At 41.2% G+C, this 24205-nt stretch overlaps 1 protein-coding gene and 1 long non-coding RNA gene across 18 annotated transcripts; one reads left to right on the top strand and one right to left on the bottom strand.

Annotated features, from left to right (window-relative positions):
• The first annotated feature begins 6 nt into the window (after positions 1-6).
• Positions 7-24199, top strand: dclk2a (doublecortin-like kinase 2a). Of its 15 annotated transcripts, none has more exons than XR_003050636.1 (18): positions 7-754; positions 4508-4845; positions 12784-12913; positions 14239-14346; positions 14584-14634; positions 15445-15539; positions 16012-16099; positions 16331-16436; positions 17245-17302; positions 17867-17986; positions 18068-18214; positions 18291-18424; positions 18890-18967; positions 19155-19251; positions 20029-20109; positions 21105-21287; positions 21745-21882; positions 23271-23405. XR_003050636.1 is itself a non-coding variant. In XM_025058681.1 (18 exons), the coding sequence occupies exons 1-18, from the start codon at positions 349-351 to the stop codon at positions 23282-23284; spliced, it is 2247 nt and encodes a 748-aa protein (XP_024914449.1). In that variant the 5' UTR covers positions 7-348; the 3' UTR covers positions 23285-23424. The 15 variants fall into 15 exon arrangements, 13 of the variants coding, with proteins under 13 accessions (XP_024914449.1, XP_024914450.1, XP_024914445.1 ...); XR_003050637.1 differs by having other exon boundaries at positions 21174-21287; XM_025058681.1 differs by lacking the exon at positions 21745-21882 and adding an exon at positions 22828-22840 and having other exon boundaries at positions 23271-23424.
• Positions 620-10649, bottom strand: LOC103383549 (uncharacterized). 3 transcript variants are annotated; one of them, XR_522021.3, is made up of 7 exons: positions 10063-10649; positions 9669-9919; positions 8984-9061; positions 4506-4644; positions 4118-4232; positions 1192-1290; positions 667-796 (listed from the first exon to the last, which is right to left on the bottom strand). It is a non-coding gene; the product is annotated as an uncharacterized LOC103383549 (long non-coding RNA). The 3 variants fall into 3 exon arrangements; XR_003050639.1 differs by having other exon boundaries at positions 620-744; positions 9669-10649; XR_003050638.1 differs by having other exon boundaries at positions 9669-10649.
• Positions 24200-24205: the final 6 nt, after the last annotated feature.

Below are 24205 nucleotides of genomic sequence, written 5' to 3' on the forward strand. Positions count from 1 at the left end.
GCACTTGGTCATTTGTAATTCCACCAAATATTCCTCAGATATGTCTGTGACGCACTGCTGCTCATCTCCGAACTCGTCTTTCCTGGATTTTCCCGAGTCTCCCTGTTCTGGATTGTAACTTGTGCTGTGTTGTCTGTAGGCGAGAATTCCAATTTAGTTGATGTGGATATAAATACTAAAGCGTTCCCAGACTGGAAGTTGCGTTAACCCGGCGTGAAGGCGTGACGTTTGGACAGAGAGGTTGGAGAGTGGAGACGCACACACGTGTATCCACCTCCCTCATCTCACGTCAACGTTGGATTACGGTGTATTTTCCAGTTATAACGGAGATAGAAATCATTCTACACGATGTCCCTGAGCAGAAGCATTGAGTTCGAACACTTCGAGGAACGCGAGAAACCTCACCGGACACCGAGGAGCAACTTTGGCACCGGCTCCCAGTCTGGCTCCAGGGGCAACGGTCTGGTCCCGAGCCCTGCTCACAGTGCGCACTGCAGCTTCTACCGTACACGCACTCTGCAGTCACTCACATCAGAGAAAAAGGCTCGAAAAGTGCGTTTCTATCGCAATGGGGACAAGTATTTCAAAGGCCTGGTGTACGCCGTGTCCAACGACCGGTTCAGATCCCTGGATGCTCTGCTGATGGAGCTGACGCGGTCCCTGTCCGACAACGTCAACCTTCCTCAGGGCGTCAGGAACTTATACACGCTGGACGGAGGCAGGAAGATCAGCAGCCTGGATGACCTAGTAGAGGGTAAGGGTGGATGTGATGCTGCAGCTGAGAGTATTTTTTTATCTGAAATATCACAGACAATAATATCAATTCAAACCAATAGTTTTCAAACTCTTGACTAAAAAGTTAAAATTATGGTTTATCTCTACGTCAAATCAAGTCTAACTCTTGGTATTTATCTGTCGTAGTAAGAACATGAGAGAAAACACAGAAGTACTGAGTTTAGACATAATATTCAGCAGCATAAAGATGAAGGTTTGCACAAATAGTTAACTGGTTTGAGTGGTTCCCAAAAGTGAAGAAAAAACAAATAAAACAGAATTTTCAAAACACCAATAATGACTCGGAGATCAGTTGAGCTCCACAATCTCTCAAAAAATGCAAAATAAAATAATTACAATACAGGAAGCATATCATTTAGTCCGCTGAGACAAAAGTAAAAAAAAAGAATGTTTTACCTCAGAGAAATTGCCTGTTTGAAGAAGAGAGGGAGACCTGCAGAACCCATAGAACACTGTCCCACATTAACACAGCGAATACAGAGGTGAAGTGTAAGGCTGTAGTAAATGTAAGAAAAAGAGAACATAAAGTTAAAAAAAAAATAGTTAGCAGTCGTTGGGTTGTTGTGTTCTAGCTCATGATAAATAAATAAATAAATAAATCTCTCCAGGACCAGAGTGGATATTATTGACCAGCCTGCACTAAGACGAATGAAATGAAATCCCTTAGTGTTGGATTTGAATCCATGCCAGAAGACCATCAAATCTACAGGAGCTTGAGCAGAGACCAGGGAGATAATGTGGGGTATTTAAAGATACTTTAGTATAAAACATATTTTCTTCAGTGATGTTTAAAAAAAGTCCTCCTCAATCTGAACAAACGTATGTGGAGGGCAAATCATTTTATCCTCAAAAATATTGATAGACTAATGACCACTGGTTCAGACATCAGTATTGATTTTTGTTAAAAGCTACACTTTGTCTTGGCTATCGCCTAATCGAGCCACTGTAGTGTCCACTGAAAATTTACACCAGAGGTTAAATAGGTAACATGGACTACAATACAGTAGCTTTTTGAAATATTACCTCTGGCTCCACTCTGTGTCTTTAAAGGGGATTTGTCAGGGATTTTTTTTTCCACATCATATTAAAAGGCTTCTCTAGGATCAGTTCTTCTGTGAGCAGAGTTCTATCCATGAATCTCCAGGGAATGTTACAGTATACACTAATGGAAGCCACGCAAACTTCCCTTCACATCCTTCACACGATTTGCATCATTGACAAAACTCTTGTGACATGTGTGACCCTGGGTCATACATCATCCACCAATCCACCAAACTACAGTCATCTACAACAATCGAACAGGAACTCCACAGTCAGAGTTCCGTGAAGAATCAAATTGGTCACATGTTGAAAGGCGTGCAGTCACTGAACCTTTCACTTTCCCACTGTGTTGTTTTCACTGCAGTGACCTCTGTTCAAAGTCCGTCTTAATGTGAAACTCAGGGCTTGTCTTTACGGACGCTGTCAGTGGAGAGTTTTTTTTTAAATGTAGGATTCAGACATGTCAGCAGTCCAGATAATTTCTGTAAATATGACGGGTCACTGCTCTGCAGTCCTTGCCACAGCAGTTTATTTTTAAATTCTTCCTTTCTCTTTAATTGTCCGTCCTCCATACTCTGCCGTCTCCGCAACTCATTTCCCGTACCTGTTCTCCAGAGAGATCAGCGAAGATTTAGGCCACTGTCTGATCTGATTTCTGCAGCAACACTAGTTTGGCCAGAGTTTACTTTTACAGTTTACTGATTTAACCCAGACTGGAACATTAAATACAAAAATTGAATCATATTGTTCTTCATTTTCAACACTTTGTAAAGGTGGAAACAGTTGCGGAAGTAAATGCTGTACTGTCTGTATGTGGCAGCAGCCTGGCCCCGGTGTCTTCCCTGCTTCAGACCTGATGGAACTGCTCACCTCAGCAGTCTGCCTCCATTGATTGAGGCCTGCTGGGACTCTTTTGTGTTAAAAAACCAATCAAGCACCACTAACACGTGTGCCCCTTATGTCTGAATGGGAGCCAGCCAGGCAGATTAAGTTGCTGTGTTAGTGGAAAACAACACAGCGTGTGACCGTGGCTCACGCACTTCATTATTGACGTTCACATTATATGAGAGGAACGTGCATTTAGTTTTTTTTGTTTCTTTTTCGCAGCTCTTATTTCTTGTACCCTAAACCATCAGAGAACCACCTCGATAACCTGAATATCAAAAAGAGGTGAATGTGAAATTAACGTAAAAATCTCTATTTTTGTTTTGTGAGGAGTTTGGAAAACTATTTATGATTAGGGCAAAAATGAAAAAATGTATTGTTTCTCAAAGGAAAAATACCAAAACACAATCCACCATTTTACTGCTACAACAACACAAGGAGCCGTCTAATTATAGGGACCAGATTTACTGAGATTATCGTGGACTAGCGTGGACTCACATAATTCTGTATTATTTCCAGTCTTTGATGATTTGTCATGAACCTTCTCTACTCCAGGTTTACGTAGGTGACGTCTTCTAAACAGCCTGACTGCTTGGTCCAATCTGTTTAAGGTTGACCTCATCTGTAGTCCAGCTGATGACAGCAGCTGCTCATGGTTAGCTGAGGCGGCCTATCACTGGTTTAAGAGACGTACCACCTGAGGTCCCAGCACCCCCAGGGGAACAGACTTGTCACCAGCATCTTCATATTCTGTCATCACTGACGGGGCCCAGTTAGTTATCGTTTCAGTTTCCAGCCACGGCTCCGTCCCCTCAGCTGTGTTCTCGCCTTTTAATTAGGAGATGGTTAATTGCAGGCTTAATAAAACTAGGAGCTGTGGGAGAAGACGTCTCCTCTGGCCTTCTTTTTGCTGCAGGTCAGCCACTTGTCCTGACACGTATTTTTTACAATGACAATTTAACAGAAGGAATTCAGTTTTATTTGGAATATATTAAACATAATCCTGGACCACTGACTGCATGGTTTCTTATAATTTCTAATGAGGCTGATTTGAAAGATTTACTTAATGTAGAACAGGTTTTTGTGTTGAAAAAAAAAAAAAAACCTAACTCTTTGAGCGTTTGATTGGACAGACTCTCTCGTATGATCGTCCCTGGACGCACATATTTTTCTCATGACTAGAGCCTAAAGAGGAAATGTTTCTTATATATACTTGTGGTGGGAAAAAAAAAAAAAAAACCTAACCCTTTGAGTGTTTGATTGGACAGACTCTCCCGTATGATTGTCCCTGGACGCACATATTTTTCTCATGGCTAGAGCCTAAAGAGGAAATGTTTCTTATACTTGTGGTGGGAAAAAAGAAAAACAGTGACAGTGAAGAAGAAAAGTTTCTTACTCAATCCTGTCCAACAATGGCCAGACATCCTTGCTTTGCAAATTTCTTCACGGCCAAGCCCTCACATGGTCACATGACTGTGTTCCGAGGAGGAAACATTTGCGTGTAAACAGTTCTAAAAGGAATGCAGGCAGATAAAACAAAATGCTTTGGTTTGGAGAGCAGCCAATGAGTGCAGCAGTCCAACAGCTGAAAGAGACGGATGACGGCGTTAACGCGGCCCTTTCAAAGTGCCTGTTTGTTTCCACTGAGGAATGTTAACTCTTTGAACTCCAGTTCTTTAATGCTGTGAATCGCACACGTTTATAAAACCACAACAAACCTGTGATAATGTGCAGATCATTTAAGGATGTCAAGTATTTTGTGTGTTTTGTGTCGAATTTCTTACAGGTGAGAGTTACGTCTGTGCCTCCAACGAACCCTTCCGTCGTGTGGACTACACCAAGAACATCAACCCCAACTGGTCAGTGGGCATCAAAACTGGTACATCCCGGTCCCTCTCCTCTCTCATCACACCCAGGGGTGACCTGCAGCGAGAAAGCAAGGACTTCATCAAACCCAAACTTGTCACCGTCATACGCAGTGGAGTCAAACCCCGCAAGGCCGTTCGGGTACTACTCAATAAAAAGACGGCGCACTCCTTTGAGCAGGTGCTCACTGATATAACGGAGGCTATCAAGCTGGACTCTGGAGCTGTGAAAAGACTGTACACTCTGGAGGGCAAGCAGGTGAGTCACGCTACTGAGAAGCAGCACTTAATCTTTACTGCGATTTCCATTTCAGATGAACATATTTGGTATTCAAGAGTTAAAGAGAGACCGCTCTAAAGGTGACTGTCGTCCAATCACAGAAACGACAGGCGACAAAACTAGACAGAGAAATACATTTGTGTATTTTATCAGATGAGAGTACTATGTTAATAAATTATTCACAGAAACCCTACACTCTCAAAAACACATGTCTGTGTGTCAACTGCAGCTGGAATACCTTCACTGCAGTACAGAGTTGACTACTTGGTTTTTGGTAAAATGATAATGAATAATGTGCAGCTGTAAACCAGATGGAGGAGCCTGACTGGGGAGATTTATTTGTACGATTTAGCTGTAATTTTTGTAAGGATTCAGACATGTCAGCAGTCCAGATCATTTAATCCCATTTAATCATCCATACAAAACTAAAGGCAATTCTTTTTCCTCAGGACCTCAGTAAATACGTTGGGGTTTTTTAAATGTCCAGCAGTGTCCTCTGCTGTTTAACTACATTTGAGTTTGACTCAGACCCATCCATGTGGGACACCAGTGTTATTGTAGGGGTTTCATTTACATTTCCCATTTAGCACGAGGTGGAATTGAACACATGGTGCCCCTCGTTGAATAGATTTATATCAATGTTGGAAGATTCACTTCATTATCAGTAATTACACGACAATGGGAACCAGTAATTACACCCTTTGGAAAAAAAACAGCCAAAATAAATACAAATGAATGATTAATGACAGTTTTTCTTTAGGTTCAAATAATAACATTTGACCACTTCACGTGAAGGTTAAGGCCTTCTCTGCTGAGTGTCTCTCTGTGACGTTCTTGCACTTGAGTTCTTCTGGTCCTTGGAGGTGAATTGCACATAATTTAGCAGTAAAACACCAGTAATACACAGTAATACCAGTGCTTACAATGTACAGCAGTATGTATTTAAAGCTCTAGTGTTTAACTTATTTTGCAACCTCGCAGAAAAACGTAATTTGCGGACTCTACGTCATGTTCTTGAGTCTCAACTAGTCATTGTCCAACCACTGCTGATTTTGAAAACTAAAGGTTGTGGAGTTTAGATATATTTGGAGACAGATACTGCAGACACTGCAGTTCACTGAAGTTTTTATAGACAGAATTTGGATCTAACTCCTGACTCAAGGGTAAAAAACACAACAGTGGTGACCAAAGCATTTGATTGTAATGTATAGAACAATATTGTGTCGTTATTGTAATGTATAGAACAATATTGTGTCATTAAATACTGCAGCATTAAATACTATATTTAATAATTAATAATTTAATTTTTTTTTTCTGGGAAAAATTGTCCCACATCTGCAGTTGTTACTGTTAACCTCCTGACCAGGAACAGTTCAGTCTAATTTCTATAAAAATAATTTAATGATTGGCAGAAAACACAAACTATCTCTTCATTGGATGCAGCCACAAACATGAACAGCAACATTCCCACCATTCAGCCAATAGGGAGACTTGTTGGGACAGTAATTATTTGCAGCTACTGTGCAGATGTGAAGCATCTCTCCCTCTCACTTCCTCGTCTGGGATGTGGTTTGTTCAAAACCGCAAACAATGTCGCCGTGGCTTCAACAGGAAATGAAACCATAAAGTACAGTGTCACTGTTCATTAAACTGTATGTCAGCTGTAATTTACACCACCAACTTCCTCACCCTGTCTTTAATTAACCACTAATATTATCTCACGTATATATTGATTATATTTATATTTTTAGAAAGTATTTTTTGTAGCAGTTTTTATTATGTTCTTCCCTCACTTTACAGCAGCTGTCCAATAGGAATCCTTCTTACAAAATTCTATTTTGAATGATCTTAGAGTAAAAATTAAGCCAAACTTTGCCGCTGCCCGGTGGTTGAAGTAAATTCTCGACATCCCAAACACGTGTTCTCTCCGTGATAACCTCATCAGCCGTTTGTCTAAACTTAGCTTCCAGTGATAAATGATTTAAACGCATTCCTGGAATCAAATCTCCAGGCATCCTTCATTTATATTCTGTAAAGTTCTAAGACAACAGAATCTTTATTTTTACAGTAGAGCCTGCCTCTTCATGGACGTTAGTGTGTTAGCGTAAACGTTAGCTTGGAGAAGACTGTGTTTTTTTTTTCTCCTTCAGACATGTCTGATGATATAAAAGCCGGGATTGTTTTCAGCCCTCAGCCATGTAAGGTCCCTGCAGTGAAAAGACTCCTTTATATTCTGAGTGGTGTCGCGCTGATGGAGCGACCAAAGAAGTGTTTCACACGGCCATAGCTGCTCTGAGGGAAACATGCAGCCTAACGCCCAAAACATTGTTTTTATTCAGAAGTGGAGCCGTGCATTCATCAGCGAATGTTTTATTTTTATATTTGTCAAATATTTCAAAAACTTGCAGTCCATCCCCTGGAGCCACGGTGACATCACACCCTCTCTCTCCTATGACTTCCTCCTATTGAGATTACATTATATTTATAAAAGTAAATGTTGAGAAAAAACAGCCTTAATCTGTGTTCCTATTGGTCAGGAAATCTGTCAGTCACTCACGGTCTCTCAACCAATCTTTAGATTAACTGTGATTTTTACCATTTATACTGTGTTCTAATTACAAGGTGAAAAAAACAGAATATTGAGCCTAGACTCTGCAGAAAAATATTTAATTTTTTCACTGTTTGTTCTAGATTTCCTGAGCAGAATTGTTTTAGTCCTGCAGCTGTAGGTTTTAGGACTGAATTTTAAATGAACACAATGACTTTACACTTAATGCTGGAGAGTTCCTAAAAAGGTGGACTTTGCTTTTAAGGAATTATAAAGCTTTTACAATAACACACACCACACACACACACACACTTACCCACACACACACACCACAAATGCCTCCCAGCAGCAGCAGCAGCCTGCCATCTGCTCCACCAAAATCAAATCATGGGTCCTAGGCATCCGGCACCCCCTCCCACTGTCACACATACACACACATACATGTGCACACCCAGACAGGGGTCCCCCCCCTTACCAGCCACCATTGGATAATTAGCTCTATATCCTAGAATAAAGAGTGTGAGTACAGCTGTCGGTGGTGTGTGTTTGTGTACTGTGATCTGTTTAAGTCTGTGTGTGTGTGTGTTCATATAACCATATCTTCACAGAGCTACTCTGTCCACTCTTGTTCCTTGGCTCAAAACTGCTCCTCGGACTGAATGTTAATTGGAAGTGTTTTTTGTCTGGACCAGTTAAATGAGCTGCTGCTGTCCAGAGAGGGGGAGGGGGGGGGACTCTCTTCTACATCTCAAAGCTGACTGAGCAGGAAGAAACTGTGAAACTGTTAACAGTTGGGGCACTGCTGGACTACAATTCTTTTCTTTTTTTAAAAAAAAAAAAAGCAGAAGTAAATTAGTGGCAACAATGTTGGAGAAAACAGAAAGTTGACCATAACACGTGAAGTCTCTCCTGAGCAACAACATTTATGATGAGTCACAGTCATTGTTGTCATGACTCTAATTGGTCCTTTGTGCCTAAACAACACTGAGTGATTAAACCCACTCTATTAGTCCCCTTCATGGATTATTGAGTTTCGGGGGCAAAGACATGCCCCGGGGGTCGAGGCGTGGGCGGGTGCATGTTGTTTTCGTGACATAAATGCAACATGGCATCATCTCAAACCACACAGTCAGAGTGAGGCTGGCTTCATGCCCCCGATTCTGCTGCCCATGTTTGTCCTCGTCTCTGCCGAGGTCGTGATGATGACGTTATTTTGTCGTCTTTTGCTGCAGCTGTTGAGCCACTTTTTGCTGAGTCAAGACCACAGTGGGTTTGTCAAACTGTCAGAGATATTTTTCAGGGCCAAGTCCGGATTAAGCAGCAGCCTTTGGGTAAACAGCCATGAAATTTGCATGATCACCTATTGTTCTGTGCTGTCATTAGCATACAGCGCCATCTGACAGCCTCTGCGGGGACGACGTCCACCCAGCAGTGTTTAAATATTCCTTTGATGAACATCGTGTTCCTGTCATTATTCTGAACTTTTGACAAATTTGGCTCTTAAATAATACAACACACCACAATATGAGGCGAAAGGAAAAAATAACAGAACGTCCCATTTCCACTTACCACTTGTTTCATTGGTTCCTTGTTATTCATTGGCCTGCATCTCTTCAGTGTGTGTGGATGTTGGAACACAGCAGGACTCTGTATAGATGATTATGGAAAGAAAAGAAAGAAGGCAAATATATATATATTAGCATGATTTATTGCACTTAAATGTCTGTTTAATTTAGTGACAAGCTGATGGGCTTGTATAAGAAACCATCTGATTGGTTGTCAGGAATCAATTCAAATATTGTCAGTTGTAATTTGACGTTTGAAGCTAAAAGTCGAGGCTCGAAAAGAACCCTTAGGAAAAACAGGTCCAGATAAGATACTTCACCAGAGGAAATACTTTGTCTTTTATGATCAGACCTGAAAAACAGGTTTAAAAGTAAACTGCTGAACTTTGACTTTTTTTTTTTTTACTGCAACGTTACTTGTGTTAATGTTATAACGATTGGCTGTAACTATATGAGACAACATTAGAATCACAGTTTAACTGAGTTCTCTAGTGACATTTTGCACTAAATTGCGCTATAAATTAATAAAAAAATAACTTTAAACAAAACGAACACACCAACAGACGTGACATTAATAAAATGATTAAAATAATGACGTAAGTCTATGTCCATTGGCTTCATAGCGTCTTGGTCTGAGGTGCTGATGTTCTACTTTATCGTTCATGTGGTTTTTACAAGCTCAAACTGACCTACTGTTCCAGTCTGAAGTGTCAGCTGTGTCGGGCCCTGTGTGAGGGCGACGACATCCGTCGGTTGTCCATTGTATGACGAGAGCCCTCAGCCACTTGTATTGTTTATCTAAGCCTGGCTCGCGTCCATTCTTTGCGGCAGGGCCTTTTATTCATCCTGGTGGGCCAGGCTGCAGCCACACCACGGCCCACGCACTATTGTGTGTTTGAGTTCAATCACGCGTGCTCCGATTGTCTCAGCAGGGTCAGGTCTGTTGATGAGAGGAACATGTTTACACAGAGAACATCCTGAGATTTAAGTGAAATTTAATTTCCACATCACACCGTGTCTGCTTCTGTCTTCCAAGTCTGTTGGTGGACAGATTCACCACAGTGAAGTGAAATCAGGTTCTACCTCTTGTCTTCGGAGACCTTTACTGGGACGTTATATTACAGTCTCTGGATTTCTGGTCTGGGAGTTGGCGCCAGATTTTTATTATCCAGAAAAACAAAACAAAAGTACATTTCACACATTGTTTGTGGGGTTTTTTTAAATATCTTTTTGCCCAAGTTCTTCAATAAATACAGATGGTGAACCAATGAGACCCATTATACAAGTCTGACTCAAGTCTGATCCTGTCATTTTCAGTCAGTCTTGCATATTTTCTCATGGTTGTAAACAACCAGAGGTAAAAAAAAACAAAACAAAGAAAACTTTAAATGTTACTGAAGGCTGGTTATCTTTCTCTGTAACAGAAGATTCCTTTTTAGTAAGGATATTTTTGTTATTTGTTATTTTGTCTCCGCTTATTTTATCATATATTAAAACCACAATTGTGTGTGTAAAAATGAAAGTAAGTTTAATTAATATTGCCCTCATTTAAATTTAGTTATTCTTATTACATTCATAACATTTTGGATTACTTAATATGAAACGTATTCAAAATGATTTATAAAAAATGACTTGCTAAAACCAAACAATTTGATGTGTGTTTTCTCTGTTCGCCCAGAAAAATCATGTGAGGTGAGACGAAAGGGGGGGACACACAGATGGTGTGAGCAAAACAAGGTCAGACAGGACTGTGCGGTGGCTACTGATGTGTCTGGAAAATAAACTGAAGTTTGCCCTCCACCATGTGACAGCATAACCCGGTGAACATCTGATTGGCTGAGACAGGCGCTGCAAGGACAACAATGCAGGACAAAAACAAACAAAGATGAAGCGGTCGGACGTTTTCAGGATAGAAAATTCGTGAAAATCATGATTTATATTGTTCAAGAAAGGAATTGGAATGATGAGCCGTATGCCACCTTGTGGGGCAATAACATTACACACTGCAGTACTCTTCAGAAGAGTAGCCAGGACCTGTTCTACTGCTGTTCTGTATATACAGTATCTCTAAGCTGACGTTGCCATTAGATATAAATTCCACCGTAAAAGAAAAATGATATTGAAAGAGGCTGAAAAGTGGATCAGTCTTCATTTAACAGCAGTAACTGTGATATCTCAAACCCTTCACCTTTGACCTTTTTTCCCTCTCTAAGACACCCTGTCCACACAGGCACGATTTGTCTTCATTTCCCCACAGTCGCCTGGACGTCACTGGTCAGTTCCACAGTACTTCATCACAGGCCCCACAGCAGCACTGGTGCTTCAGAGCGAGGAGGAGGAGGAGGAGGAGAGCTGGGAATGTGAGCAGGAAGTAGATCAATGACATCACAGCTTAATGGACTCAACAGATTCCCGTTGAATAACAAAGTCAGATGATGGGTCTGATATAGAGACTAATATAGAGTCTGATGACTGCTAATGATTGATGAATGTTTGAGTGACATGGAGTGTGCTGTAACCCACATTGTTATGTAGTAACTTCAGTAGAACTCAGTGGATTCTAACAAAACTGTAGCTAGAATAGAATAGTGTAGAATACTTGTCCAGTATGACTTACGTCCTCCTCCTCCTCCTCCTCCTGCTGCTGCTGTGTAAATGGAACATCACGTTGTCTTTATGTAAAAGTATCTCAGTGTTTTCCCTGGACTGTGGTCTTTTTTTAAAACACCAACAGTAGTAGGTTGTAGGCTGTTGCCATGGTGACCCACATGTGGCTTCCAGTACGGTGTAAGTGATCAGCTGCCAAATTCCACAGTGAGAGCTGCCTCTAAAGAATGGTATTCACTCCAGCTATGTCAGAACCTTGGTGAAGTGCCACAGAGAGTATCATGTCACGGGCTACTGTAATACTTAACTGTCGGACAAATTGAAAGTACTACATTCAGGACATACCTGAAAGTGGGTCACGCAGCATTTTTACCGTTCCTACATGTTTTTCTGTCAGGGTGACAGTTTAGCTTTTGTGATTTTGCAGCTCAGATTTCCACTGTTTATTTTCAGCTTTCTCTCCTGACTGTTCAGCTCCCGGTCTCCCCCAAAATCCATCCATCTGCTCATAATCTCCAGCCATGCTGTACTTCTCCTCTTACCCCGGGTTTAAGTGTGTGTCTGTGTGTGTGTGCATGCAGATCTGTGTGTAAGTGTGTGTGTGTGTGTGTTCCTCTACATATGTCTGACAGTGTGTGGGTGTCCTTCCATGTGGTGTCGTGTGCGATAATACCCAGATCCTTCCCTCCTTTGTCTCCTACTTGTCCACCTACAGGCCACAAAGGAACAATCTGTGTGTTTGTATGTGTGTGTGTGTGTGTGTGTGTGTAGAAGAAGTAACTTCTGTTTCCACCTCCTGCGGATGTAGGTGGGTGTACTGTAGAACTAAAGGCAGCGTGAGCTGCAGAGAAAACGAGGATCTCAGTGTGAGACAGAGTAGAAACGGGGAGACAAATGATCCTGCGGCACCACTGCCAACAGTACTGCTCCTCTGCTCTGACACTGCACTGACTCTGCACTATTCAGGGTGTCATGGTGGTTTGACCTCACGGCACGGCGTGAAGTGAACACTGCGTTTCTGCAGCGTTCACTTAACGCCGTGGAGAACGTGTTATCGAAGAAGGCGGTGAAGCAGAACATCCAAAAATTAACTCATTAAATGAAGACACAGGAGTGTTAGTTCACAAATGTCAAAGTTTTAAAAAATCTTCTTCCTTCTCACCCACCCTCCCTCTCCCACTCTCCCCCATCCCCCAGATAACCTGCCTGCAGGACTTCTTTGGGGACGATGACGTGTTCATAGCCTGTGGCCCAGAGAAGTACCGCTACGCCCAGGACGACTTTTTGTTGGATCACAGTGGTAAGGCTTCCACAGCCTTTGTGACTGGTAGGCCTGACTAAGACTAACTCACTGTTTGTCTCATTGTCTGTGGTCTGAGTGTGTGCAGTGGTGGGTTTCATCCTTGCATGATTAAAAGTCATTGCTCTTTCGTTCTTTTTCTGTTGACAGAAAGGTCCCAAAATGTTGTGAAATGAATTATGGTCGAGTTTAATTTGGACAGATTTTAAATCACAAATTATTAATATTTCTATTCTCTCTCTAAAGTCAAGTCAGTTAAGCTTAAATGTTTACTTTAAAGTGTGAATTCAAGAGTTAAATACTCCCAGTGGATAAATCTTTTTAGAAATGTGCTTTACTACAATGTATATCCCCAAACCATTTCTGTCTAATGGTTTTTATATGGGGTTTCCTCATTTTTGTCTCGCTTCAAAACCCACTCAGAGTCTCAGACCACATATGCATCCCATAATTAACCTAAGATCAACTCAGTTCCCTGTGTGTTTTAGCCAACATCGTTCAAATACAGTGTATTTTGTGTAGAGTTAAGTCAGGTGACCAACCAGTAACTTCTTTCATGGATAATTATGGCATGTAGCTCATACCCAGAGGTGTCTGAGTACTTCATCCTACTTCTGCTCTCGTGTTCTACTTTCAAGAACTAGGTCTTTGACAGAGACGCAGTGTTCTTTCAGCTACAGACGGTTTGGTTTCCCGTTGTTAAAAGTAAGCCTCGTACACCGCTGTAAATTTATCACCGAAAAATAACAGCATTGAATATTTGTTAGTGCTGATATGAACTGTTTTTTCCACCTCCCTGTCTTTTTTGTTTATTTACTTGGAGTTCAGAGATTGTCCTACAGAAAGACGATGATTAAATCAAATTAAATTAAATCAAACATGTTACTATAAGTTCTTTAACGTCTGACTGCAGAAACAGGCGTCAAAACTGGTTTGTGAATAACACAAAGAAAATACTCTTCTCCTACAGGTGGTGCTGTTTCCCGCTGAAAGTATTTATAACCCGAACTAATAAATTTCCTGCAAAATAAAGGAAAAGTGAAATGTAAAAAGCATGTATATGTATTTATAAATATATGCATATATGTATATATACATGTGTGTTCCTACCTGCTTGACATCTAACAGATATTACACTCCAACAACAACAATGTTAAATCCATTTCCCCTCTGTGACTGTCTCTATCATCAAGTCTAACCAGCGTTCATGACTTCAACCTGCATTAATGTCAACGCCTCGTCCTGTACATCACAGCGGTGTGTTGTGAATGAAAGTGACACATTAATGTGTGTGTCGGTGGTGGAAGGTTGATGTATGCACCGTGGTGACCCTGAGCCCGTTGTCTTCCCAGAATGCAGAGTGCTGAAGTCATCGTACAGTCGCTCTGCTACACCTCACAGAACAGTCAAGAGTCCTGGAGCTTCACGACGCTGCAGGTCCCCAGGTGCAGGTGAGAGAGGTGAAGTTGAATGACGTTTGTTTTTTTGACTTGCAGAAAAAAAAGTACATTTAATACAATTTGTATGGATTATTAATAAAGTCTGGGGAATTTGCCAAAGTCACTGTTAGGATTTCTGCACTGGAAATGTGTTAAATCCATATATTTTGAGGCCTGAGCTGCTGTTCGTTGTTACTGAGTCATTTACTGCTGCATGAATAGAAGTGATTGTTATCTGACGTACATGTCTTTCTGCAGTTAGAAGACCTGTTCACTTCTCCATCAGTCATTCTCCCATCAGGTCCCCAGGTGAGGCTGCTGATGGTTGAGGTTTCTGCTCTGTGTGATGTGGTTAAATGAAAAACATCAATTTAAAAATATTTCTTAATATGACAGATTGATAAAGGTAGACTTGAAGGAATCGTACAGTAACTCAGAACATGTAGCTTCGTGGCCTTTCCTGATGGGGGTGCTATATTTGCAGTTTAACAATTTTGTACCATAATTGAAAAATTAACCAAGTAATGTTGTTTGTCTGTATATGTGGCCCTGTGATGGACAGATGAAGTGTCCAGGTTGTGCCCCGCCCTTCATGTTGACAGCTGGAATTGGCTCCACCCCCTCCCTCCCCCCAAACATCCATAACCCTGTGAAAGAAAAAGCCATAGCAAATGAAGGAATGACGTTGATTAAGTCATCGTTAACCAAAGTCAACATTTGGTCTCGGCTACATTCTAATTTCTAACCTTCCCCCAGCCCCCACCACCATCCACAGCAACATTGCCAAACCACCTCATGAGGCTCTCTCCCCACAGTGGTCCACCAGCACCTCAGGTTCTCAGTCTCTCCAGTGATTTTGTCCTAAGAAGTTCTACAGGAGATGACTGGACTGGCTTAAAGAACCCCAGTCAGACCAGTTACTCACTGATGTAGGAGGAACCTAAACTGTCCAATCAGCAGTGATCTAAACAAACAGGAGAAAAAAGATCTGTTCCAGTGTGAATGTAGATACTGTTTATGTACAGTCTGTTACTATATCAGTCCTGATAATATTATATTTCAGTTGTCAACCATACAGGTTAAATATAATCTGGTGTTTGATTTTTTTTTTTCCCGTAGTGAATGGGACCGCCAGCAGTCAGCTCTCTACTCCAAAGTCCACCAAGTCATCCACACCTTCTCCCACCAGCCCCCGAACTGTGCCTGGGTTGAAGGTAAAACACTGATGAGGAGTCCTAGTAAAAAAGACAGTTTATATGTAACGCATTGAGACGTAAACATAAAGAGTAAAGGTTTAAAAGTTAAAGAAGAAATCAAACATCCAAACTACTGACAGTCTGTCGTTAAGCTAAAATAACAACCTATAATAGTTGTAATAATACTGCAATACTACTCTCTACTACTTCAAGTGGAAGTCTTAGACCTTAGTGTCAAACCTCAGTCCAGATCTCTATTTACAAAGTATTTCAATCTTTAGATTTTTTTTTCTAGAATTTACAGATTCTTGTGACGTTTATTGCTATGATTATAATAATGAATTAATGACTATTTATCACATCATCATCATTTGATGATCACCATTAGAGACCAGGTTGACCATGTGCTGCTGCTCTGGTGATTTATCTGTTTGTCTTGTTGTAATGTAAACAGTAAAAAAAAAAACTGTTTTTAATCTGTGTCTTTCAGATTCCTTCGTCTCATCACTCGTCCTGTCCCAATGTTAACGAATCATTGAATAACTACAAGGAGTTTTGCAACCAGCTGAGTCCAGAGGGTATTTCCAGTTCCTTTATCTTCCCTTTCCCTTTTCTTTCCTTTCCTATTTTTCTTTTCCTTCTCAGCAGCAGATTACAAAATCTGTGGATGTAACTAAACTATCCAGGAGTTAAATTAATGATCACTGCTGACTGTGTGTTTTTGAGTTTCCTGATTTTGTTTGTTTGTTTTTAATAAACCACTGCAGCTTCTTTCTGTTCTTTTTTTCATATTCATTCCTTCTTCACAGTCAATGGCAACAGCTTGACCCCTGACCCCATCATTCTGGACAAATACAAAGTGGGGAAGGTGATTGGAGACGGAAACTTCGCAGTGGTGAAGGAGTGTGTGGAGAGGTGAGTCCACATCACAGACAGAATACCAAGTGGATTTCAAAGGAAGGGTCAGAGTCTCAGTCTGCAGTTATTGATCACTCGATTGATTATGAGTCACAACCTGATTCAATAAACTAAACTGTAGCCACATCAAACATTTTTTACATTGTGATGCAGCAGATTTGTAGGAAGTAATAAACACAGAGACTCACTAGACGTAAGTGCTCCTTTATTAGGAAATATATGGCTAGGCTTTTCTATTGGTGACTCCTCTGTACACACACCTGATCTCTGCAACAATGACACAGCATTTTTTCTTTTTTGCACTCACTGTTTGTAAAATTGGAATTGGAATAATACACAGAGCCAAAAAATACAAAACTCCTTTTCCTTTCAAATCTGTCTGAAGATATTTGAAATTAGAACTTTAAATTTGGTGTATTTTAAAATACAGTGTGTAGAGTATAGCAAAATAATTTAATTAATTTTAATTGATTTAAATGTTGATGTAGATCATGTTTATATGGAAATGTTTTTTTCTAAATGTGATGAAGTGTTTTCTGATCTTGAACATTGTCTAAAAAAGTCAGTTATTTACTAAGTTTTTGTTATGATTTTCAGGGAGTTTTTGTTTTTTTTTTTTTATTAAAGCATTAAGCTACACATTAATATTCTCGGGGAGCCAGTCTGTATCTGCATTGCGTCTGTGTTCACTGCAGCTCTCTGACTCGTTGTACCTGAAGCTCTGTTGTGTTTGCTGACCTTGTGTTGCAGGTACGGTTGTTTTATTAGCGCTGTTTTCTTTCTCTAATTGAACTGTTTCCTCCAGGTCTACAGGAAAAGAGTTCGCTCTGAAAATCATTGACAAGAACAAGTGCAGGGGAAAGGTTGGACTCATTTCCTCATAACTCTTCTCTGTGGTGCCTTCAGGGTCTCACCTATTATCAGGCATAATTACCACCCACATACTGAGTCTCCATAGAGTTTGACTGAATGAGTCGAGTGGGTTTTTTTTTATCTCTTTTAATCTCTCAATGTTTTTTTTTTTTTTTTACTAGAGCTATCAATCGATTTTTTTATATTTAGATTAATCACACGGTAGCTGTGGATCAGAGCGTGGTGCATCAGGAATGATTCATCTTTACTCTAATACCTAACCACCATTGAACATGGAATTATGGGATGTAGATTGCTCATCATTCTGTCCATGCCTTAAAATTATTTTTTTTAAAAAACATGTTTGGTATTTTTACACTGATAGCCACTAGAGGGCACAGGTGTGACTTATATACAGTATGTTATTTCTTCTTCATTATGCATTTTTTGCCTGATGCGATTTATATATTAATACGTATTTGTTAGTTTTCACACTGACAACCACTAGAGGGCACTGGTGTGACTTCACATCTTCACAAATGAATTAAATCTGACGTTTTTGTTTGTGTTTTCAGGAGCACCTCATTGAAAATGAAGTGGCTGTGCTGCGAAGGGTGAAACACCCCAACATCATCATGCTGGTGGAGGAGGTGGACACTCCCTCGGAGCTCTACCTGGTCATGGAGCTTGTTAAGGTTCAGAAAACTCATTGCAGTTGCAGTTTTCCCCAGCTGAACATTGTGTGCCTGTTACCACAGTTCTTGTTGTTTTTGCAGGGAGGGGATTTATTTGATTCCATTACCTCCTCTACCAAATACACAGAGAGAGATGCCAGCATCATGATCTACAACCTGGCCGGAGCCCTGAAGTACCTGCACAGCATGAACGTCGTCCACAGAGATATTAAACCAGAAAACCTGCTGGTACACAATAATACTCACAACGCCCTCATGAATCAATCTGCTCAGAAGTCTTCAACCCAGTGTGTGTCCTTCTCAGGTGTTTGAGTATCCAGATGGCACCAAGTCTTTGAAACTGGGGGACTTTGGCCTGGCCACAGTAGTGGAGGGGGCGCTGTACACTGTGTGTGGTACTCCAACATATGTCGCTCCAGAAATCATCGCAGAGTCCGGGTGAGCTGGGAAATTTTAATTTAACATTGTGCTCATCAGCTAAAAATAGCCCCTGGGCCACTGCTCTGTTGCCCCATGTACCACTAACCATGGTGTGGCCCACACACAACAACCCAGTGTTTACCGCCTCTAGACGCCGTCACTGATGAAACGTGACAACAGTCAAACCCAAGTTAATACACAGACACACACAAACACACACATCTATACAACTATATAATAAAACAGATCACCCTGTGTACCACTAGAGGGAGCTCAATTACCAACAGTGGTGCAAGTACCAAAGTTTCAGACAACCAACTTCAATTTAATGAGCTACAGTTATAGAAATATTTTCTTAATTCTGTATGAATTACTAGCTTGAAAGAATCGGCTCAAAACATATCCATGGAATTGGTTCAGTGTTTCTGTAAATAAATAAATAAATAAAGTGTTTTTGTCATTTTTTGTTGTGTGTTTCTACAGCTATGGCCTGAAGGTGGATATCTGGGCTGCAGGAGTCATCACCTACATTCTCCTGTGTGGATTCCCTCCCTTCAGAAGGTAACTGGTTCACAACAAGTCAACCAGTAGTCACTTTAAATTAGCAACTAGTTTGGGTTTTAGTGGGTACAAATATTTAAAAATAAATTTTAAAAAAAGTAAGCTCAACGGACATAGTCTGAAACCAACACAGTGCACAGAACAACACTTTTTTGTATCTTTTTCACGTGTTCATCCATGTTTGCAGTGACAGTAACCTACAGGAGGACCTCTTTGATCAGATCCTGGAGGGACGACTGGACTTTCCCAGTCCTTACTGGGACAACATCACAGACTCAGCCAAGGTTAGGAGCAGATGTCATGACCAGTTTATAATTTACCAGTTTCACTTGTATCACTCCTGTAATGAACACAGCTCCTAACACCACAGGAAGACTGATCAACTCTATGGTTTATTTATGCAGTTTGAAGAAAAAATAATCCAGCTTACTTGTAGACCTACAGTTAAATCACACAGACTCAGAGTTCTTAAAGACCACTCTCTGCTGAAGGTCAGATACCCTCCCAGCCCATACATTAGTGTCATGTATTTAGGCAACAGCCCACACTCAGCATGTGAAACCAGGCTGCTTATTAACCCCCGATTTGGCTCATCACTGTCGACAAGTGCACTGTTAGAGAAAGTGCAGCGGCAAGCTGTGCAGGTGTAAATTTATCACATGATTCACAGTGTGTGTGTGAGTGTGTGTGCATGCGCACTTACCCAACGTGACAGAGCCTTGGAGGATTAACACAATGTGCAGTTTTTCCACCTGATCTAGAATGTTCTGCTCGTCGTTTTGCTGTTTATGAGCCAACAGTCGACAGAAGTGTTTCAGAACAATTAGTGTTGTTCCCAGACACACACACACAGCAGCAGCAGCACCTGTTTGGAGCAAAGACAAAAAAGAACACAGTGTTATCACTGATTAATTTTCTTTGTTACAGCGATAATGTACAATTAAAGATAATTATGCCACATTTGTCTGAATGTGACATCAGCATCAGTCAAGAACCGTGAACCGTTACAGGTATCTGTGACTTATTGAGATCAATGTAGTGTTTGTGTGTAATTTTCCCAGGAATTGATTGGAAAGATGCTGCAGGTTGACACTGAGGCTCGATACACAGCAGAGGACGTCCTCACCCACCCATGGGTCACGGTACTGTTTATTTTCATGTGGAGTGCATTATTGCAAACCACCCACACACATATACACACACATGATTTTGTGTTTTTGGACACCTCACATTGACATATTGCATTTGCTGACCTATTACAGACACATGACTCATCCTAATCCTTACTCTTAATCTATTCTGACCCTGAGTCTAATCCTAACTCCAAACTAAATTCTAGAACCTAAAAAATCCTCCAAATCAGTGGGGACCTGGAATATCCCCCAACACACACAAGACCAGGAACACACACACAAACACACACATCCACAGTGGCCCAGATGTAACTCAGATTATAGTCTTGTTTACTGAAGCTGCCTAGACCAGATCAGAGCAGTTCTGTCTTCTTCCAGGTCACTTTGGACCTTCCTTTTTTTACTGTTTTGACCAACGTTTTTTATTTTATTTTACAATATTATCACACGAAGTCAACCATTTCTGCAAATCTATATTGACATCAATTATAGTTTTATTTTTTCATTTTACCAACGATCTACATTTAACCATAAACTCAACCATGCCATCTAGTGGTTAGAATCATTAATAGCGGTGCCAAATTGAAGCAGGTGGTGTGTGGGCGGTAGTGTGTAGTTGTAGTTTACGTAATAAATCATTTAATTAGTGAAATTCCAACCTCTAAATTAATTAATTCAAGAATATTTATCCTCGTTTGTTTATTCTCTTGAGTCAGTTTGTAAATGTCGCTGCTGTTTTTGTTCCTCCGTCGTATTAGATAGATAGAACTTTGTTGATCCCTTGGGAGTTGAGGGGGGAAACACTGGCTCCGGTTGTCGTTTTAAGATTGCCGGTTGCCATAGGACACATTTACATTCCGTTAAAGGAGTAAAGAAAAAGTGAGGCGAAAGTAGTAAAACAGATTAGTGCTGCAGAGCGACCAGAAGGCTAACGCCGTTAGCATCAGCGCCATCTTGTATTGTTATTGTAATATTATTGTTATTGTATTATTATTATTTTTAAGAACTGCAGACATTTGACTGCTGGTACTATTCTATGGGCTGGAGGACTGGACTTACCTTTTTTACTTCAGGATGAAGTCGTCACTGAGAACAACATGAAAATGGAGGTGACGGGAAAACTGAAGACGCACTTCAACACTGTACCAAAGCAAAACAACACCACCGCCGGAGTGTCGGTCATCATGGTGAGTTATTACAACCATTATTATTATTGGTTGGATTATAATGGCTTTAAGAATTCTGTAAACAGTTCAGTTTGCTGCTGCACATTTGAGTTGAAAACAGTTTGTTGAGTTTAAGTTTTAAACGCTCGACGATTAAAAAAAAGCCCGTAAAAAATAGTTTTATATATGTAATATATATTTCTACACATTGTAATCCAAAGTCAGTCAGGAGTTCAACAGCGATAGTGACAAAGTTCTTCCTGTTGTGGCTGCATCCTGTCTGTATTAGCGCCAATTTACATCACTTCCTGTTGCCTAGTTTGACTTTCTGCTCTCCTGGTCTGGTCAGGTCTCACTACCCATCAGCCCCTGCTCCGTGTCTTCACTCTGTCTGTCTACACCTGTAGCTGGAGACATGTTCTTGATGCAGACGTTTAGATTTACACTCATTCACTTTATTGTTAATTTCATTCGACAGTTTGAGCTGTAAATACGGCCCTGGCCTCCACCTCACCACCTCCTCCTCTTCTCCATCCACATCCTCCACCTCCTTCCTCCTCACCCCTCCCTCACACCCAACCCAGGACCACAGGGGATGCCTGGAGCGCACAGCCGGGTACACGCTTCACCACCTCCCCCTGCTCCTCCTGCACCGCCTCCTTTCTTCCTCTGCAGCCATCGCCCTTCCCTTCAACTTCTTCCTTTACCATCTAACCCAACTTCCTCCACTACCTGCTCTACTTCCTGTTTCTTTCCCAGGCGTGGGTAATTAATGAGTGCAGAAAGTGAAACCTAATTCTTAATACTATTAATAACTCTGTTAATCAAACTCATTTGACATTTAAGAGGAAATGTTTGCTCTGTTAAATAGCAAAACTGCATTACAAAGACAAATGACTGAACCCCCAAAATCAACTTTCTGTTAGCACTTACTCACTGTTGGTGACTTACTCATTTTGATGAGCTCTGGTGCCATCTTGTGGAGAAAAGTAGAAACAAACGAAGAGAGTGGGACCGGAATCTGAAATTCTTCTGTTCTTGGCTTTGTTGAGGGATGCAAAGATTTTAGATTTTTTTTTTTGTTCTAGTAAGAAATAGTAAAACATGAAAGAAAAGTGATAATTGGCAGACACTAGTTACAGATGATTGAAAAAAAAATAGTGATAAATGTAACTCTTATTTTTTATTTCAATTTTTTTTGACTGATTTTATTGTGATTTTACTGTGTATTTCCAGTATCATTAATTTTGTCTTTTTAAGTGTTTCGTCGATATTTAAACAACTACTGTATGGAATATCACCAGCTCCATCTTTACCACCCACTCACCACTGACATGACAGTGTCACTGTAACACAGCGTGACCTTTGTTCCACCTCAGTTTGATCTGAACCGTCTTTCATTAAAAGACATGAAACAGACTCAGATTCTGAGCTGGAACAGCTGGAACATCAGCTGATTGTTTGCTCGTTGCCTTTTTATTGTGAAGCTGTGAGTTAAGACTAGTTTCTGTCCCTTTCTGCCCCCCCGCCTTCTTCCCTGCATAACCCTCCTGTGCATTAGCTCCACGGCGATGGTATGTACTAACACTTGATGCTTGGCCTCCTCTTCTGTCTACTGTTGTTAAATCAGAACCAGGACAAATGAGGAATGTTCCTTTGATTGAGTTCTCTGTCCCACACAGACACAGACAAATTGTTGACTTCACCGGGGGTGAGGGTAGTGGGGGTCGGGTGGAATCCAAGAAAAAGTTCCTCCTCTGTCCTGTGTCAGTTCATAGAAGATGACGTAATGATGTCCTGTGGTTGTTTGTCTCCACTGTGTGGATGAACAGTGCACATGTGAAATCATCTTCCAATCATCCGCCTCCATCGTTGGTGATCATTTAAAAACAAAACTAAAAAGTAACAGTTTGTTTTGTTTTCAGTCGTGTGCCGATGAATCTGTTGTTGTCGTCAGTGTAAATCAACTCTCAGCGTCTTCACCTCCATCGTCTGTTTCCACAGAACACAGCCCTTGACAAGGAGACCCTCCAGATCAACACGCGTCGCTGCCCACTTCCACATATGGCACCGTATCCAACTTCACCAGCCGACAAGAAAACATCATCTTCTCCAACAATCACAGCACCGCCGGCGTCAGAACCTGTTCCTCCAAACCAACAAGCACAAGAGGAGAAAGTTCCACCTGTCGCCGATCCTCTCTGCTCTCGTCCTCCGGATGAGAATGACTTGTTAGTTGCTGCTGACTTTATTCTGCCTCCCTCTGCTCCTCTGAGTTCACAGCACTTCTCATCTTCACCCGCTGCAGACTCCTCCCCTCTCTCCTCTCTGCCACCTCCATCTTCACCTCAGATCCAACCATCACCTCCATCACCTGCCTCCTCTCCCTCGCTCCTTCCACCTGATGATGCAGATCGGCCGTCGTCTCCAGCTTCTGTCTGCAGTTCCACAGCAAACAATCGCCTTTCCTCTCCAACCAAACATCAACCTTCCTCTCCTCTTCCCTTCCATCCAAACCTCTTCCCGTCTCCCCCTTCGACACCCCCGAGATGCCCGAGCCCTCCATCTCCATCTGGGCCCCAGTGTTTCATTGTGATACCTTCTGCAGAGCCTACAGAGGAGGTGTAATGTCAGCACCTCCTCCTGTTCCTCCTCCTTCTCCATAAACATCATAAGACATGAGGTAAGGAGAGTAAACATCCACCTTCAGCTTTTCTCCTAGAAGTAAACAGGAAGTCCACACTGCTGTAAACTGAGCCAGTGATTCTGCTGTAAACAAGTGTTTTGGGTTGGGTTTTTTTTTCTTAGGTTAACGACCTTTGTTTGATTGTGTTTGTTCATAGAAGGTTTATATTTATGATGAAGGATTATTATGTTGGGTGAGAGAAAACTGCATCAGTGTTTCCAATTTGGAAGTATTTACTGCTGCAGTATATTCT

This window comes from Cynoglossus semilaevis, chromosome 9, assembly GCF_000523025.1.
Source record: "Cynoglossus semilaevis isolate Cse_v1.0 chromosome 9, Cse_v1.0, whole genome shotgun sequence".
Classification (NCBI taxonomy): domain Eukaryota; kingdom Metazoa; phylum Chordata; class Actinopteri; order Pleuronectiformes; family Cynoglossidae; genus Cynoglossus; species Cynoglossus semilaevis.